General features: G+C 44.6%; 1 protein-coding gene across 7 annotated transcripts in view; it reads left to right on the top strand.

Annotated features, from left to right (window-relative positions):
• Positions 1 to 20012, top strand: part of ZC3H11A (zinc finger CCCH-type containing 11A) — a 754301-nt gene that overhangs the window by 83756 nt on the left and 650533 nt on the right. For 5 of the 7 annotated variants that reach the window (XM_073615852.1, XM_073615851.1, XM_073615846.1 and 2 more), the window contains one exon: positions 14516 to 14655. In XM_073615852.1, coding sequence (XP_073471953.1) covers positions 14602 to 14655 — 54 coding nt within the window. In that variant the 5' untranslated portion in view covers positions 14516 to 14601. The remainder of the gene's footprint in view (positions 1 to 14515; positions 14656 to 20012) is intronic. The other 2 variants (XM_073615848.1, XM_073615849.1) reach the window with 1 other exon arrangement.

Here is a 20012-nt window from a genome sequence, read left to right as displayed (position 1 = left end):
GAAGGGAGAGAAAGAGGTCTCTTATACACAGCAGTACGGCTGGGGAGTCCAGTTACCTGCGGTGGCATTGCGCTCCCTGTCCTCCCTTGGGGAATGTGGAGGCCTGGGCGTTTGTTTCTCCGCTGCCTGGGGAAGGTAATGCGGAAGTGTCCAGATCCCCCTCGCTCTGAGGCGGTCAGCATGGAGCTCAAGGCTGAGTCGGATGATGGGCGACATCATTTCCGGCAGGGAGGGCACTTCTGTTTGACCCGCGGCTTCCGGTTCCGGCCTGCGGGAGGGAAAATGAACGGCGTGACGGCTGGTGTGAGCTCCATTAAGGCTGTAGTGACAGCTAGAGGAGCATCCTGAGGCGGACCACTCCTTTGGCCCAGAGGGATGTCGGAGACTGACGGTTCCCTTTCTGTGCTGGGTGACGCCAGCACCAGCCACACTAAGGTGTAAGTGGAACCCTGGGGTGGTGTTCCCTTACCATGTTCCCACTTAGCTCCACGGGAGAACCCCACTCTTAGTGGTCAGAGGGGAGGAGAGGCACGTTTGGGAGCCTGGTGGTGGTTGGTCCTGGGGGGTGCACTCTTGGTGTTGGTCACATGATTTTAATTTTTATTTTAAAGACCATTGCTGATGCTGGCAGGGCTTGTTTTGTCGTTTCAGGATAAATCTGCAGAAAAAAAACAAGCCCTTACATGTGTCCAAAAGAAAGTGCCCATCATGTAGGAGTACTTTAGGGGAGTCCTGGGGGAAGGTTTTGTGCAATAAATGCATTGAAGGCTTAGTCAAGGAACACTCCATGGAACAGAGCTCTGACCTGGCAGCTTCTGTTAAAGAGCTTTCCAGCACTTTTTTCTTTTTTTTTTTTTAATATATATATATTTTTTATTGAATTTTGCAAAAATAACATATACATATACTGGAGTTTATATGCTCCAATAACAATGCGTACAAAATATTGATCAGTTTTCTGTTAGATTGTCCTTATAAATACTTGCATTGAATAACGCAAAACATAAGAAATTTTAGATAACTAACAACTTTATAAGTTCCTGTAAGCCATCTCTCAGCAACTGTACTATAAACTAGGTATTTGCAAGTTCCACATATTATATTTGGACCTCAAAAAGTCTGGCTTTAGCTAAGGCACTTAATAGGTGGATTACTCAGTATAAGTGACAGGCCTTTCTATTTATAATGTTTGTGTTCCCCATTGTATTTTTCCCATAAGCACCAGCATTTTGTAAATTCTTTTTGTCGTCTCTCCCTATAGGCTATGGTTTTCTCGTAAGCATAGGAATCATTTACCAAGTGTATTACTTCCCTCATAGTAGGAGATACCGCAGATTTCCATTTACGGGCAATCACCAATCGAGCTGCATATAGAACGTGCATTACCAATGTGCGACTAGGAGCTGGGTAGATGTCCATGTCAATGCTTAGAAGAGCTTGTTCAGCTTTCAATTTAAGTATTCCTGTTAGTTTCGCAATCAGTCGTGTTATTGCAGTCCAGAAACTACGTAGGGATACACAGAACCAAAACATGTGGGCTAAATTACCCACCTGTCCACATTCCCTCCAGCAAAGATTGGATGAATTTTTCATAAACTTTGCTATTGTATATGGGGTCCTGTACCACCTCAGATGTATCTTCTGGGCTATTTCCCTGAAATTAGAACATTTGGTATGAGTATAGTTGGTTTTAATCGTACGGCTCCATTGCTTCTGAGAAACTGTTATGTTTAAATCTGATTCCCATTTTAAAAGTTGCTTTGGGGTTTCAAAGTGGAGTTTACTGTGTAAAAGATTATAGAATTCTGTCATTCCTTTTTTGTGAGTAAGGGCTGAGTTCCACAATTTGTATACAGATTCTGGAAGTCTTACATATTGAGCCTTGACATCTTTTAAAATGCTAGTAACCCTTGCATACGTCCTGAATTCCTTCGCAGGGAGAGAGTTTGTATGTTGTAATTCTGAGAACGGTTTAATACGGTCCTGATTATACAGGTCTGATTTGTTTTGGATGCCGTTTTTCTTCCAGTGTCGTATATATAGGTCTGGGGATAGAAACGCAAGTGCTGTCACAGGGATGGGTACATTTTTATGGTCAATGTGTGGATTTTTATTTACCATGAAGTATTCCCATGCATTTAATGCAGCAGCTATAGTCGGGTGACTCTTATAAGTTAATTGCTTATTTAGGGTTGTGGAGAACAATAAGTCTTTAATATCACCTTTGTCTATCTGTGCCTGTTCTGCTTTACTGAATTTGGTCTGAGGTGACAAACCATGACTTGACTTGATCTAAAATTGCTGCCATATGGTAGTCTCTGATATCTGGAACTCCCATGCCCCCTATTTTCCTGTGTTTTATAAGAATGTTATGGGGGCATCTGGCCTTTTTCCCCTCCCATATAAATTTGGATAGAGCTTGTTGCATATTTATGTAAAATGAAGATGGTAATTGAATTGGGAGTGCTCTAAAGTAATACAGCAGCTTGGGAAGCAGAGTCATTTTATATGCCGCTAATTTTCCTAACCAGGAAAGATACAATTTCTTAAGTCTAAGCATTTCTTGTGTCAAATTGTTTAGCAGGGGTTCAAAATTGGAGGCGTACAGTTGTGAAAGTGGGTTAGTTAACTTAATACCTAGGTACGGAAGTGTGTTCTGTGCCCAAGGGTATGGTAGTGAATTCTGGATTAGAGTTCTTGTCTCATGGTCTACTCCCAAGCTCAGTATGCTTGATTTGGTTGCATTCACTTTATAATAAGACACAGCATTGAACATATCTAGTATTTCATGGACCTTTCTCAGGGAGTGAGCCGGATTAGAGAGCGACAGAATAACGTCATCTGCGAATAGTGTAATGGTATGCTCTTCTTTTCCTAAACGAATTCCTGTAATTTGGGGGTGGGTTCTAATTTTTTCAGCCAGAGGTTCCATCACAAGGGCAAAGATCAGGGGTGACAAAGGACACCCCTGTCTTGTGCCATTAGTGATGGAAAATTGTTCTGAGAATATGCCGTCGGTAAACACCATAGCTGAGGGGTTGGAATACAAAGCTGTTATAGACGAACAGATTTGGCCTGTGAATCCAAATTTTGTGAGAACTCATGAGAGATAGCCCCAGTGAATCCTGTCAAAGGCCTTCTCAGCGTCCAATGACAGGAGAACTGAGGGCCTCTTAAATTTAGTTGCAGAATGTTTTTTATTTAATATTCGTCTTGTTGCATCTGTGGCTTGCCTGCCCGATACGAATCCAACCTGATCAGGCTGTATCAGTGCGGGGAGTAGACGCGAGATCCTATTAGCTAGTATTTTGGCATACACTTTTAGATCAACATTTAAAAGTGAAATGGGTCTAAAATTCTGTGCTCTGTCCGGCTCCTTCCCTGATTTTGACAATGTAACCACTGTAGCTTGCAACATTTCTGGTGGAAATTGGGCAGAGGAGGCAGCAGCATGAAACACCCATTTCAATATCGGTACTAATGTTCCGGCAAATCTTTTATAATACCCTGAAGAATACCCGTCAGGGCCAGGTGATTTGTTATTTGGTAGTTTAGATATGGTCTCCATGATTTTCGATATAGAAAATGGAGAGTTTAAGAAGCCTATATCTGATGGAGTTAATGTAGGTAAGGAGATATCCTGTAAGAATCTTTCTATAAGTTCTGGGATAGGTTGGGGTACATCTGAATCCTCTCTCAGGTTATATAGGCTCCCATAGTAGTTGCTAAAAGCATCTGCTATTTCCTTGGGGTTAGTTAATTTGGATCCGCTTTTGGGGTGAAGCAGGTATGGGATTTTTTTTTTCTATGACTTTTTCCTTAATTTGATTTGCTAGTAATCTACCTGCTTTATTACCGTGGATATAAAAATCGGCTTTGTATTTATGGGTGTGGCGTATGTGCTGTGTAAGAAGCAGGGTTCGAAGATCATCCCGAGTTTTTGTGAGTTTATTACTTATGTCTACAGAAGGTGTTGTTTTATTTTGAGATTCTAGGCTCGAGATGTCCTTTAAAACAGAATCCATGTGCTGCTTCCTCTTTTTCCTTATTAATGCGCTATGCTTCATTAGGATTCCCCTTATGAATGCCTTATGGGCGTTCCACAAAACAAATGGGTTCACCTCCACAGTATCGTTCACGTTAAAGAATTCTAATAATGATTTCTCAATGTTCAGTGAGATTACTGGGTCTGAGAATAGATGTACATCGTTTTTCCATCTATTGGCCCGGGTTGATAAGCCATGGTTCCCTACGGTTATAGACACTGGAGCGTGGTCCGTCCACGTAATGTTGCCAATGTCTGAGTGAGAAATTTTCTGTAATAGGAATTTGTCCAGTAAAAATGTGTCTATCCTGGAGTATGATAAGTGAACCTGAGAAAAGAAAGTATAGTCTTTCTCGGTGGAATGCTGGCATCTCCAAAAGTTATAAAGATTATTCAAGGTGGTAAAGTTAGATATAGTAGTTCTAAAACCTTTTCTGTGTATTTTGTTCGATACGGCCAACTGATGATTGGAAATAGCATTTAGGTCACCGCAAAGGATGATGTGGCTGGAATTTTGTTGTTTGACTTTCTTCCAAAGCTTATTTAAAAAACTTATTTGCCTGGTGTTTGGTGCATAGACATTTACGATGGTGTAGGCTGTATTATTGATCTTGCATGATAAAATAATATACCTACCATCTTTGTCACATTGGCTGGAGATATGTTGAAATGCCACTGTTTGCTTTACTAAAATGGCAACTTTTTTTTTTTTTGTTGGAGCGCATGCAAAATATGCATGAGGGTATTGACTGTGTGTCAGGCTTGGATGGTTCTGTGCCTTGAAATGAGTTTCTTGGATGCAGAACATATCACAATTTTGGGTACGGGCTTCCTTCCATAACATATGCCTCTTCTGTGGGCTGTTAAGGCCGTTGACATTCAAGGATGTAATTTTAAATGCCATTGTTAGGAACACAGATACCCCTTTGGCAGGGGGGGTGGTGTATTTCTTATAAAGTTAATAAAGTCTTACCCTGATGATGAACCTGCTGGTGGAAGGAGTTTGTGGTTTGAAGATGTGGGTCCTTGAGTTCACTTGGATAAGAACAGAAAATCTGTACTGTGAAATGGAGATTCTTTAGAAATTTCAGTGAGACTTGCAAATTTCGGAACTTGGGAAAATAAAACGGCAAACTGAAAAGAACAAAAACAACAAGAGTGTGTCGAACCACTCACTCTATAAAAAATTGCGATTTCTGTTGAAATCTGAGCAGGAAATTAATCTGCTGATTTGGGGGTGTAGACAAATAGAATTTAACACCGGTTGGATTCTTCGGATTGTATTGAGTTCAAATAATAGTAGTAAGGCACTATGTGCGCATGTCTACATAGGGTCATCCTGTGGGATCAGAAGGGGTATTCAGAGCATTTTGATCCCCATTTTCCTCTCTAGGCAGGATTTTCCACTTCTCCAGTAACTGAATACCCTCCTCTAGAGAATTTAGAGGATTTGCGGTCTCCCTTGGTTATTAGTAAGTTGGCAGGGTAGTTCCAGCGATAAGTGATATTGTGGTTTCTGAGTGGTTTAGTTATGGTCATGAGGTTGCGCCTCCTTTGCATTCCGCTCGTCTTGTGGCGTACATGAATTTTTCTTTGACTTTATAATAATGAATTCTTGCGATGGTGTCTCTGGTTAACTTTTCAGGGATGTGTTTTGGTAGTCTATGAATGCGGTCTATGACCAATTCTTCCAGAGGTAGGTCAGGGAGGGTTTCTTTCATTATATTGGTCAGAAAAGCTGTTAAATCTGCCATTTTAACCGTCTCGGGGATGCCTCTAATTTTAATGTTGTTCCGTCTGGAACGGTCCTTGAGGTCGGCGACCTTTGACTTGAGCCAAATTATGTCATCCTCATGGTCATTATGTGCGTCAACCATATTGTTGAATGTTTCCGTGAACTCCCCCATTTTATTTTCTATATGGGTTACTCTGTCACTCACTTCATTTACCTCAGATTTGCACTGCTTCATAAGCTGTAGCATGTCTGTGTGGATTGCACTTCTCAGGGACATTAACATATCTTTTAAAGTAGAGTCCATGACAGGCTGATTGCTTGTTGGGAAAGCTGCTATGGCATCCTGGAACTCCAAAGTGTCATCTAATGCATTGCAATTATCCCCTTCATGAGTGTCTGCAGGAGTGTGCTCTGTTACTTTCAGTTTAGATTTCACAGGGCTATTTGAACATGAGGAAGATTGTTATCTGGATAGCCTTTGGGTAGCCTGTGTCTGTAGGGACTGCTCTGCCATCCATCCCGTTTTGGATGTCTGGCTGTGAGAGGAGGAAGAGCCCTGCATGCCGCCGGCGCAATTTTGGCGGCTCGAACGGCCGGCCAGTGTGTAGAAATCTGTCATCTTACCAGGCACTCTTCTATCCTTCCTCTTCCTCGGCATGCTCCTTGGGTGTCCCCGAGCTAGGAGGTTGAAGAACCGCTGTTTAATAGTGCCTTATTTTGCTGTAAATGGCTCTGGAGGATCCGTGTGGCTGGGAGCTGTTGTCTCACACGGCCATTCTCCTCGCTCGCCGGCTCCGCCCCCCCTTTCCAGCACTTTTCAATCTTTTAAAGCATTGTTTGAAAATTTTCAGCCTATACAGCCCCCAGCCGGTCCTCTGCCAGCGCAGCAAGATGTCGCACCCGGTCCTTCAGGTCCCTCCGTCAGTGAGGAGTTACCGGGGGGCTCCAGAGAGGCTTTGGAGGATGAACCAGATAGTGCATTCTCACATTCCTCAAGAGAATGAGACGGAGAGAAGGTGGACGGCGAGTCCTCCAGAACCCCCCGATACAAACTCTCCTTGGAGGAAGTGGAAGTGCTCTTGGGAGCAATCCACACCACCCTAGGTATCCAAGAGGAGAAGAAATCTCTGTCTCTACATGACCGAATGTACGTGGGTCTTGGAGAGCAGAAGAAAAAGGTCTTTCCGGTACATGAGGTTCTAGTAGACACCATTAAAAAGGAATGGCGGGACCCAGAAAGGAAACCTTTCTTTTCCAGAGCATTAAAGCGCAGATTCCCTTTTTCAGAGGATGAAGCTGCTGTTTGGAACAAGTCACCTAGACTGGATGCAGCATTCTCTCAGGTATCCAGAAAAACAGACTTGGCGTTTGAAGATATGGGGATGCTCGTAGACCCCATTGACAAGCGGATGTATTCTCTACTTAAAAAGTCCTGGGATTCCTCTCTAGGCAACCTTAAGCCTGCCATGGCCGTCACAGTGGTGGCACGTAACATGGAGCAATGGCTAACACATATAAAAGCTCATATTGATGCTGGGACCGCTAAGGAGACGATTCTCTCCTCCTTTTCCAATGCTTTTGAAGGGGATCACATACATTGCTGACGCCTCAGCGGAGTCATGTCTGCTAGATCTTCTGCTTTGGCCAATTCGGCCAGAAGAGCTCTTTGGTTAAAGACCTGGCAGGGGGACAATGCATCAAAAATCAAGCTTTGTGGAGTCCCTTTCACGGGGAACTTACTGTTCGGTCCGGATCTGGAGGCTGTTCTTGATCGAACGGACGATAAAAAGAAGGCCTTCCCCTTAAAGAAAAAGTTGGGGGAACAGCCTAAAAAGAAAACGCGCTCACAAAGGAAGTTTAATTTTCCGAGAGCAGAGTCTCAGAAAAAAGTTTGGACCAACAAGGGCAGAGGGCGCAGGGGAGTGATTTTTCGCCCTCCTGAACAGCCCTGAAAACCCCAATGAGAGGTTAACCCCAGTGGGAGGAAGACTGGGGGCCTTCCTCCCACAATAGGAGTCAGTTACCTCCAATCTGTTAATACTAGGGATTGTAAGGAGGGGGTACAGATTAGAATTCTCAAGCCCCCCCCACACAGGCTGCTAGTTACGGACTTGCCAAAGTGTGCGGAGAAGGCGGCGGCATTACTAGCTTCACTGGAGGATCTAGAACAGCAGGATGTAATATCACGTGTCCCATCCGGAGAAATGGGCAGGGGTTTCTATACCCACATCTTTGTGGTTTGGAAGCCTTCAGGGAAATTCAGGCTCACCCTGAACTTGAAACCCCTGAACCTATCAATCTCCTACAAAGTTTTGGATGGATTCCATTTTTTCTGTGAAAACACTACTTCCTCCGAATTGCTACATGGTGTCCATAGATCTAAGGGACGCCTATCTGCACATTCCGATCGCAGAGGACAGTCAGAAATTCCTCAGACTAGCAGTAAGGTCCGGGGAGGAAGTAGTGCATCTTAAGTTCCAAGCCCTTCCCTTTGGGTTATCCTCTTTGCCCCGGATATTCACCAAAGTTATGGTGGAGGCTCTGGCTTTTCTGCGTCTTCAGGGAATATCGGTAATCGCATACCTGGACGACCTGCTCCTTTTTGCTCCTTCGCTGGTGCTGCTGGTCCGGGATTTGCAGATGGCAAGGGGTATGTTGGAACATCTGGGATGGCTCTTAAATTTGGAGAAATCCAGCCTGGTTCCATCCCTGAGGATTACGTTCCTAGGTTACATCCTGGACTCAACCCAACGGAAAGTTTTTTCTTCCTGTAGAAAAAATTTGCAAAATAGACAGAGCTTTGGCAGTTCTGCAGGGCAATCAACAAATCTCCATAAGAAAGGCCATGTCAGCCTCAGGGGCGGATCCAGGGGGGGGGCAACGGGGCAATTGCCCCCTCCGAGAATGAGGGTGATGAGAGAGCCAGCGGGCGGCTCCGTAGGTATGAGAGCCACCGGTCGGCTCTGTAGGTAAGAGAGCCGGCGGGCGGCTCCGCGGGAGAGAGACAGCGGGCTGGTCCGGCGGCTCAGTTGGTGAGAACGCGGATGAGCAGCTGTGCGGCTCGATGTGTGAGCGCGCTGCTGGCCAATTAGGGAGCCGGCGGGCGGGGGAGCAGAGAGATTACATCATCTCTCACCGCCTGGCGCCCGCCCTGCATCCCTGCAGTTCCCCCCTCACTGTGCAGGCAGTGACGGAAGCAGAGAGATTACATCATCTCTCTGCTGCCTGACTCTGGGACACAAGAGACCACCTTAGCAGGAAAGTGACAGAGCAAGTGACTGTCAATCCGCAGTGTGTGGCAGGTGACGTGACAGTCTGCATCTGGTGACAGGCAACGTGGCAAGTGACAATCTGCATCTGGTGACAGGCGACGTGGCAAGTGACAATCCGCATTTGGTGGCAGGCAATGTGGCAAGTGACAATCCGCGACGTGGCAAGTGACAATCTGGAGACAGGCGACGTGGCAAGTGACGTGGCAAGAGACAATCTGCATCTGGTGACAGGCGACGTGGCAAGTGACAATCCGCAACGTGTGGCAGGCGACATGGCAAGTGACAATCTGCATCTGGTGACAGGCGACGTGGCAAGGGACAATCCGCATTTGGTGGCAGGCGATGTGGCAAGAGACAATCCACAACGTGTGGCAGGCGATGTGGCAAGTGACAATCTGCATCTGGTGACAGGCGATGTGGCAAGTGGCACTCTGCATCTGGTGACAGGCGATGTGGCAAGTGGCACTCTGCATCTGGTGACAGGCGACGTGGCAAGTGGCACTCTGCATCTGGTGACAGGCGACGTGGTAAGTGACGTGGCAAGTGACAATCTGCATCTGGTGACAGGCGACGTGGCAAGTGACAATCTGAATCTGGTGACAGGCGACGTGGCAAGTGACGTGCCAAGTGACAATCTGCATTTGGTGGCAGGCGACGTGGCAAGTGACAATCCGCAACGTGTGGCAGGCGACGTAGCAAGTGACAATCTGCAGCTGGTGACAGGTGACGTGGCAAGTGACACACTCGGGGCTCCCACTGATTCTGCATTATGGTGAGTTAAACGATTTAATTTTTTATAACAATGTAATAATAGTAATAATGCGCTTCAATCATCCTGACACCATAACAACTATGGTGCCGTGATGATTGAAGCGCCAACACCAGCCATTTCCCCGATAGATTTACCCCTAAAAAAAATATATTTTCTGGCAGTGCCCCTCCCGAGACTAGACTCTGGATCCGCCCCTGGTCAGCCTTGGGATTGCTGACAGCTGCCCTCCCAGCATTAAGATGGGCAGGATTGCACTTCCGGCCTTTACAGTTGTTCATTCTGGAAGTTTGGGACCGCACTCAGAAGTCCCTGGACTCAGCGGTTTTTATTCCAGTACGGGTAAAGAGATCCCTGTGGAGGTGGAGGAAGGCAGCAAACCTATTGCAGGGTCTGGAATGGGTACTGCCTGTGTCCAAGATTGTTACAACAGACGCAAGCGGCACAGGTTGGGGAGCACACCCGGGGGCGAGTCTGGCGCAGGGTTCCTGGAGAGTCGAGGACGCAAGACAGTCCTCGAAATGGAGAGAACTGAGGGCCATTTTTCTGGCTTTCAGAGCTTTCCAACTGGAGCTCCGGGGACATCATGTGCAGATCCGCTCAGACAATTCCTCAGCAGTTGCTTACATCAACCGACGGGGGAGCACCAGAAGCGGTTCCCTTTGGGCTCTGACGGAAACAATTTTAAGTTGGGCCGAGGTCACGGTGCTCTCACTATCAGCAGTTCACCTAAAGGGGGAGTTAAACCAGAGAGCAGACTTCCTCAGCCGGAGGAAGTTGAGGGAGAGAGACTGGGTCCTCAGTCAAGTCATCTACAAGATGATTATCCAGAAGTGGGGAGTCCCATGTGTGGACCTTTTTGCTTCAGGAGAGAGCACACAAAAGCTCCCCTCTTCTTCTCCCTGAACCGGTGGGATGGGGCAGTAGGGGTGGACGCTCTGTCTCAGAGCTGACATTTTTCCAAATGCTATGCCCCCCCCGTTCTGTTGCCTACGGCCTTGAGGAAATTCCAGTTAGAGGACATGACCCTTATCTTGATAGCGCCACACTGGCCCGGGAGGCCATGGTTCCCAGTCCTAAAGAAGCTGGCGGTGGAACCACCCTGGATATTGCCGGTCAGGGAAGATCTACTCTATCAAGGCCCAATCTGCTGCCCTCAGGTGGAATCTGGCTACCTGGCTACTGAAGAGGACATGCTGAGAAGTAAGGGGTTTTCCGAAGGATTGGTAACAACTCTTCTAAATTCTAGGAAAGAAGAGACGCGCATGATCTATTTGAAGGTCTGGAAGAAATTCAATTCTTGGTGCACAGAGAGCTCCTTTAGTGTTCGCAGTCCAGTAGCAGTGCTAGAGTTCCTACAGAGTGGGGCAGATAAGGGGTTGGCACTTAGTACCCTTTAAAGTCAGGTGTCGGCTTTAAGTGTATTCCTTGAACAACAGCTAGCAGTAAATCCTTGGATATCCAGGTTTTTTTAGAGCTTTAAGAAGGCAGAGACCAGTCAGCTCTCACCTCTTTCCGATATGGGATCTATCCTTAGTATTGCAGGCTCTTACAGAGGATCCTTTTGAACCTATTGAGTCTTGTATGGTGAAGTTTTTAACCCTCAAGATGGTTTTCTTAGTAGCCATCACTACTGCAAGGAGGGTTAGTGAGCTACAAGCTCTCTCTAGGAGGGCACCTTTTTTTTCAAGTTTTTCCGGATAGGATTATTTTTAAAACCGATCCGGCCTTTTTTCCGAAGGTGGTTTCTGAATTTCATAGAAGCCAGGAAATCTGTTTACCCACTTTTTGTTCAAATCCTGTGAAGGAACAGGAGCATGTGTTCCACAAGTTGGATGTCAGAAGATGTGCATTAAAATACCTGGAGATTACGGAACAGTTTAAGAAATCCGATTCCTTTTTTGTTTCTTTTTCAGGGACAAGGAAGGGTTCCAAAGCCTCTAGACACTATAGCCAGATGGCTAAGATTGGCTATCAGTTAGGCCTATATAGCAAAGGGGGTGGAAGTACCGGAAGGTATTAGGGCTCATTCCACTAGGGCTATGGCAACGTCACAGGCAGAGTGGGCTGGTGCTACACCCGATCAAATCTGAAGAGCAGCAACGTAGTCAAGTTTTAAGACTTTGGTTAAGCACTACAGACTGGACTTATTGTCTCGCCCAGGACCAGGCCTTTGGGCGTAAAGTTCTACAGGCAGTAGTCCCACCCTCTAGGGTAAGTGCTCGTTTATCCTCTCAAGTGTGCTGTCCTAAAAGACGAAATAGGGAAAATCGAAGTTACTTACCGGTAACGTTTTTTCCAACAGTCTTTCAGGACAGCAACGGTACCCACCCAAAATATTGTCTTGCCACTAGGACGTGAGAACATCAGGAATATGAAGGTTGTTATGATGTGTTCTTGTGTCTCCCTAGACTGGCCGGAGGTTCTCGTGCAAAAACTGACGGGCTGGAGGGAAGGGGCGACTTAAAGGTCTGGTGGAGGCGGTGTTTCCTAAGAAGGGAGGAGCCGAGGTCTCTCAAGTGTGCTGTCTTGAAAGACTCTTGGAAAAAACGTTACCGGTAAGTAACTTCGATTTTTTTTTTTTCAGTTGTGTGCCACAAATCCTCCTCCTCCTCCCTCCTCCTCTTTCTTTTACTGCATGTGATAATTTCTGCAAATTACTAACATGATACCCTTATCGCATTAGTCGATTGACCCCAGTTTGATTTGTTTATGGTTTGGGAGTGTTACATGGCCAGTTTAGAAGCCTCCTATGGAAAGGCTTAACTACTTATGGACCACCCGCCGTCAGTATACGTTGGCTATTTGAAGAGGAATATTGTTGTTATGGCAGCAGCTAGCTACCATAACCCCTTTATCCTCTTCTTCAGCGGACGGTCCGCTTTCGGATAAAAGTGGACTCTGCGGCAGATTCGGCGCGAGATCACTTTTATCGATGTCGGGAGGGGGCCCCCCTCCTGCGGCACTCAGGTGCCCTCCGCTGCTTACCGGAGCTGACGGCAGTGGCAAAGGCCGTGTGTGGTATGAAGCTGAGTGAGGGGAAGATGGCTCTCACCGGTCTCCATACCATTGCAGGGCGGAAGCGATGTCAAAGCGTCACTTCCGCCCATAGCTCTTATTATTGCATTTTAGTGTAAATATGAGATCTTTTTGATCCCAGATCTCATATTTAAGATGTCCTGTCACGCTTTTTTTTTTTCTATTACAAGGGATTCCTTGTAATAGGAATAAAAGTGACAACATTTTTTTTAAACAGTGTAAAAATAAAAGGTAAAGTAAATGAGAAAAAAAAAAGGTTTTTAAACGCACCCCGTCCCCCTGAGCTCTCATGCAGAAGCGAACGCATACGTGAGCAGCGCCCGCATATGAAAACTGTGTTCAAACCACACATGTGAGATATTGCCATGATCGTTAGAGCAAGAGCAATAATTCTAGCCCTAGACCTCCTCTGTTAATCAAAACATGCAACCTGTAGAATTTTTTTAAACATCGCCTATGGAGATTTTTAAGGGTAAAAGTTTGTCGCCAATCCAGGAGCGGGCAAAATTTTGAAGCTTGACATGTTTGGTATCAATGTACTCGGCGTAACTTTATCTTTCACAATATAAAAAAAAATGGGTTAACTTTACTGTTGTCCTATTTCATTTATTTTTTTAGTCAACAAAGTGTATTTGTGCCAAAAAAAGTGAGCTTGTAAGACAGCTGCGCAAATGCGATGTGACATAGTATTGCAGCGACCGCCATTTTATTCTCTAGGGTGTTAGAAAAAAAAATTATAATGTTTGGGGGTTCTAAGTAATTTTCTAGCATAAAAAAATTATTTTTAAAACCAAATCTCAAAACGAGGCTCGGGGCTGAAGTGGTTAATAATAAAAAAAAATATATTTCTCTGACCTGAAATATTGATCTCAATCAGGTTTTTTTTTTTTTTTTTTTTTTTTTTTTTTACGTCATTTCAAATCCCGTAATTATTTCAAACCCATCGACCAGAATGGCTACATCCCCCTTGACGGTTGCCACCACAAAACGTAGTTATGCAACATCCCTAGGGGGACAATTTTTTGCATTCAGCGGAACTAGGACAGAAAATTCCCCTGTGAAGAACAATCTCAGACTTTGACTGTTAGAAGAAAGGTTACACTAAATTTGTTATTGATGGTGAGATCCAAGAGGTTAAGGCAATGGATTAGAGTTCTTTGGTTTCTAACATACAGGCTAGTAACAACTTGTAAAAACTTATTTTGAATCATAATGTACAAATATAAGACATTTGGGAGGATTTTTGCTAAGCATTGAAATATATTAAAAAAGGCAGGGTTCTCTGCCCTGCTGTTCCTTCTTTCCCATGGTTTATTTATAGGGAAGCCCCTACCTTTAGGCACATTATTGCAACGGGAGCAGTAGCGCCCCCCCTACACACACGCGTGCATACATACAACATGCAAACAAAAAAAAAAAAATCTATCTATCGCAAATGCATATAAATACATACACGCATCCTGTTTTTTGCAGACCATTTGTACCTCTTAGTAGGAGGTGTGTATATGTGTGTGTGTATGTATGTGTGTGTATATATATATATATATATATATATATATATATATATATATATATATATATATATATACATACATACACAATACAATTTTATTTATGAAAGAACTGTGTTTATTTTGTATGTTTGTGTTTTCCAGCAGGTTCTTGGTGTATCCTGAAACGTCTGTACCCCCTTTTAGTTGCTCATTACGGTTGGTTTTACTACATACACCTTCAGATCCATATGTCAAACCAAGGAGATGATTGCTATTTTTATTTCTACTCTACGTGCACTAAGGTAACAAATGCATTTATTTATTAATTTATATTCATCCTTTTCCGAATGCTACAATGCCTAAGCGAACAGAAAATATTAACTTAAATCTTGATCACATCATAACACCTATCATAGCCACTCTACAGGCATCATCCCGGTATCGGCTTTTTCAGGAAGTGATCGGCTATTCTAGCTATTCACACAGGTTCTCTGACCCATACAGTGTGAATGAGCTGTTTGTGCAGCAAGAGCTGTCTGTTACTCTATAAGAATGCAGCAGCTGTATGAACAAAGCTGCAGGTCCTAATTTGATAGGTGTGCTGAATACACACTGTCAATGCAGGCCTGGTGCAAGGATTTTTGACACCCTAGGCGAAACCTCATTTTGCCGCCGCCTCCCCTTTGCTCTGTCCCTGACTCCACCCACTGCTCCCTGCCCATGTATACGGTGGAGGTGGCGGGGGTGGAGATTTTTGCGGCTCCTTGCCACTCTTTCTTCAGACGTGGTCCGCACGCCCGCATCTGCACCCCTGGACCTGTTCTAAAGACAAATAGTGGCGACACCAGCTCGCTTCCTCACACCAGCCTTGGTCCACAGGTGTATGGACAGGCCAGGGTGGTATATGGGCAGGCCAGGGTCACAGGGTGGTATATAGCTAGGGTGGTATATGGACAGGCCAGAGTCACAGGGTGGTATGTGGACAGGCCAGGATCACAGGGTGGTATGTAGACAGGCCAGGCCCTAGACTAGTGGGGGAGAGAATGAGGGGAGAGAGGTGGATGAGGAGGAGGAAGCGAGGTATAAGGAAAAGAGGGGGGTAGAAAGAGAAAGAAAGGGGGAGGGTGGAAGAAGGTGCAGAGCCCAAAGTGGTGGGAATGGAGAGGGGGGTTTGTTCTGGGGCTGGAAGTCACCCTCACCAATTATGTCTCCCCCATTCAGTCTGGTGTCCATCAGAGTTGTAGCATCTATTATTGAAAAGTGACGCTCAGCTGTTCACAAAACTCCTCTCGCAGCACAGAGCAATACATGGCATGCATGTGGATGGAGTGTGGGCGGGGTTGGGCAGGCACAAATGGGACGCGGAGTATCGGATTGGAGAAGCAGCAGAGTGAGGGCGGGGTTAGGAGGACAGTGGAGACAGAACACAGCCCGACTCCTGTGTAAGCTGGCTTTCCCTGCTCTCACTGTGTGACTATGACAGGATGCCATAGGCTGTGGAGTGCCAGAGATAGAGGTATAGCTGCTCTCGAGCTCCACACTACAAGTCATGGTGCCTGGGGAGAAGACGCTCCTCTCGCAGCTGCCCACACAGATTCCACCTGCGCTCGTTTATCCTTATCCCCATCCGGCTCATCCTCTGGCTTGTCACCCCGCATCCCGCAATAGAGCACCAAACTGCTCTATGCAGCGGGAGTATAATAGCAGGGAGCAGTGCAGAGTCTTTGTCAGCAAGGATTTTACCGCCTCCTATCCTGCCGCCCGTCCTGCCTAATGGTTACGCCGACCCTGTGTCAATGTTCGAGGGCCTTACACCTGCATCCACGTGCTTGTAAAATGAGGACCTGAGGCTGTGTTCATACATCCCCATAGTATTACATAGGCTGTCTGCATCCTCATAGTATAACATGGGCTGCCTGCGCACAGGAATATCCACGCTTAAAAAAAAAACCAAAAAAAAAAACACTGATTCACACTGTACAGGTCAGAGCACCTATGTGAATGAGCCTCATTTACGCACAGAACTTTTTTATTAACTCAATACAGTTTTATATTTTACATTTACCAGGAATTTTCTAAGTTATGTTTGTGTCTGCTAATAATGATTTTTAGTGTATTTTAGTGAAAACCATTATTTTAATATGTTTGGGGGTGGGCCCTGATAGGTAGTCTGTAAGGGGGCCCTGTGATTTCTATCAGCAGCCCTGCCTGAATGTAAACAGCACCAGATCTCTCCATACATAAAGAGTACCTATCGCTGCCTATTGCTACCTATTGCATTTGTCATGCATGGATACGTAAACGGCATTCGCACCACACATGTGAGGTATTGCTGCGAATCTCAGAGTGAGAGCAAGAAGTATAGCACCAGACATCCTCTGTAACACTAAACTGGTAATCTGTACAGGCTTTAAAGCGCAGCCTATAGAGGTTATTAAATACCGTAATTTGTCTCCATTCCAAGAGCGTGAGCAATTTTAAAGCGTGACGTGTTGGGTATCTATTTACATGGCATAACACCAGCTTTTATATTTTACCTACAAATTGGGTATTATATTGTGTTTGTGTGCATTAAAATTCAGTAAAGTGTATTTTTTTCCACATAGTTTGCATTCTAAAAACTGCTGCACAAATGCCGTGTGACATAAAAAAAATTGCGAAACCCACCATTTTATTCTCTAGGGCCTCTGCTAAAAAAAAAAAAAAAAAAAAAATAATATATATACATCTACTTTTATTACATTTGGGGGGGTTCTATTCAAAGTAGTTTTCTAGCAACAAATACAGATTTTTACATTATAAACAAAGTGTCAGGAAAAAAAGGCCTGGTTTACAAGTGGTTAAAAGAAATGGAATAGAAAAATATATCGATTACGCATACAAAGTGTTTATTACAAATACTAGATGTCATTCCAACCACAAAAAACATCATAATTATCGTTATCCACATCGCACAGCAACCTTAACAATCACCGTGGCCATGTTCACCTAAATAACAAATGTAAAATTGTGGTGATTAAACTCAAACGGTAGGTGCGTTTACAATGCCTTGCGCCAGTCCAAAACTGTATTTTAGGGCATGGCAGCCCACTCTTATTTTAAAGCAAGTGCGTTCATACATATGGCTGTTCCCACGCAGGGGATTCTCACCATCACTGTAAAGACATAACATTCAGCCTCCTGGCTCTCTTGTTGCAGCTTTAATGCTTCAAGTACCTCTGCAGAGGCTTCATGACCATCAAACACGTTTTTTGGTCTTTCTGACCATGAAACACATCCGAGTGTTTATCAATAGCTCCTGTATCTTGGTTCGTTCCTCCTGGACTCGATCTCAGGCTTCGTCCCTGGTCTGTCCCGACCTGGGCAGCATGGTGTGTCAGCACCATTGCTCCCTTCACACATGTTGTAATATGTTTTAATATGTTAAAATCATAATGATATTTATATTCTACATTTAAGGTGAGATGCTGCATAATGGCTTGGCATAGCATACATTTCTGGGTGTCTGAGTATTGGTATACTTAGACTGAGGAGAATAGTATGTTGGGTGGTTTTCCTAAATTTATAAGCGGGGTGAAATTCATCACTCTAGTCATGATTTGAACTTTGTTGAATCAGTTGTTTATAATATGCTGAAGGCTATGACATATATGGATGAAAAAATAAATTTCTACCTTTCATGGCAAAAATACTGGCAAGAATTTCCACTGCCGCCTTGTCTGGACACATGATCTGATAAACACGAATGTCAAGCTGATACTATCTAAACCATCCTGTGGTCCCATTCAGCTGGAAGACTGAATGATCCAGGTAACTCCTCTATTGAAGGCAATGTGGGGTTCAGCCTACAGCAAATTACAAAAGCAAATTGTGGCTGGTAATCAACGAATTCTGGTACTTGACAGGTATACAACAGATCATCATTGCTCAAATAGGACATGGAAAGAAGCAGATGTGAATTGTAAAATGCTTGCAAGATGGACTACAGCTTTAAGCTCATGAATGTCAAGTGCACATCCAGTACTAGATTGACCAGGCCAGATTTCAGTTGATAGTTCCAGGACAAGTCCATTCTACACATGAAAAGGGTGTTAAGGTGGTATCTGTTTGTTTTTTTTTTTTTTTTAATTCTTTAAAGATGTGGCACAGATACAATTATAGAGACAACTTTGCATTGCATAGAAATAACGAGTGCGATAAGCACAACCATAAAAGACAATTGCACATGAGTGAAGGGAACCCATCAATCAGGCTCACATCACTAACTGAAGCCTAGTAGATATATGCTTCTGTGTCCATCACTTTTTTTTTTTTTGGAAGAGAGGGAAAGGGAGAGAGGGAAAAAAAGAAAGGAGGGGAGTGGGGTTGGGGTATCACCCCTAGGGAGCCAGAAGGGTCAATAGCCCTAGACATTCAATAGAGTTCCCAAACGGTAGGTCCTAACATTGGAGGAATTCATCAGAGAAGCGGAAGAGATCCTAGTGAAACCATGTGGATTTATGTTCCTCTGATTAATCTCGCAAAGCAGAGGTCAGATCTTCCATTTGCTCAATGTCCTTCGCTCTTGCTAACCAGTGGGCCACCGTTGGTGCGGACGGTTGCTTCCAAAGAGGCGGGATGCAGGCCCGTGCCGCATTAAGGAGATGTTTGAGAAGGGATTTATGATAACGTTTCCTTGATAAAGGGTGAGGTTAAGTAGGACTGCAGCTGGGTTATCATGTAAGGAAATATCTGTGAATTTATGTATAAGCTTAAGCACCAGTTGCCAAAAAGTTTGGAGCGCAGGGCAATCCCAAAAATATGTAGGAGAGTACCTGAGTGTAGGCCGCAGCGCCAGCAACGATCGGTTTTTGAGGAAATAGTTTAGCCAGAACAGAAGGGGTTCTATACCAACGCGTCATTATTTTATAAGTAGTCTCTTGGTATTTACTACATAGAGAAGATTTATGTGCGCAAAAAAGTATGCGTTCTTTTCTTTTCCAATAATGTTTATTGAAATTTTCACATAGAAAATACAGTATACATTCCAAAAGTTTTAAGAAATAGTAACATATCTCTCTGCCAACATGGCCTGTGGGAGTTATACAAATAAATGATATCTCCACTATCTCTGCATGAGGTGGACAAGGCTGTCTGGTTACTCTCTTCCAATTCTGACCATTTTCACTCACATACAGATTTACGTAAAATATAAGGTGTCATACAGTCAGAGATATAGCTGTCCATCCATGTATATTCGTTGTTCCTAGAATAATCTCCACATCTCTTATATACTTATTGGAGAGAAGGTAAAGGGCCAGGGTCCCGCCCAGCCACCCCCTTTGGGATCTCGCTATGGATGGAAGGACCCCAGACGTACCCCCCTCCGCCTTAAAATTAATAAACCTTATGCCATATCTTGGACTTTCTCATAAAGTACTAGGCTAACAACGAAGTATGTGTTCTTTTTGGGGTTCGGTGAAGGTTACTTGCAAGTCCCTTTCCCATTTTGCCAAGAATGAGGGGGTCCCTTGTGGCATGGAGATCTAGTAGGAATTTGTAGGAGGTTGATAGGGACCTCCGGGTCAGACCTTCTCCTAGGCAAAGTTCCTCAAAGGAGTGGGGCTTTCGGGTAAAGAGGGCTGGTTTGGGTAGTGAGCCACAAAAATGCTACAGTTGA

Source organism: Aquarana catesbeiana, linkage group LG02, assembly GCF_042186555.1.
Source record: "Aquarana catesbeiana isolate 2022-GZ linkage group LG02, ASM4218655v1, whole genome shotgun sequence".
NCBI lineage: Eukaryota > Metazoa > Chordata > Amphibia > Anura > Ranidae > Aquarana > Aquarana catesbeiana.
Note: the sequence above shows the minus strand (reverse complement) of the source record. Positions and strands in the feature narration are given on the sequence as shown.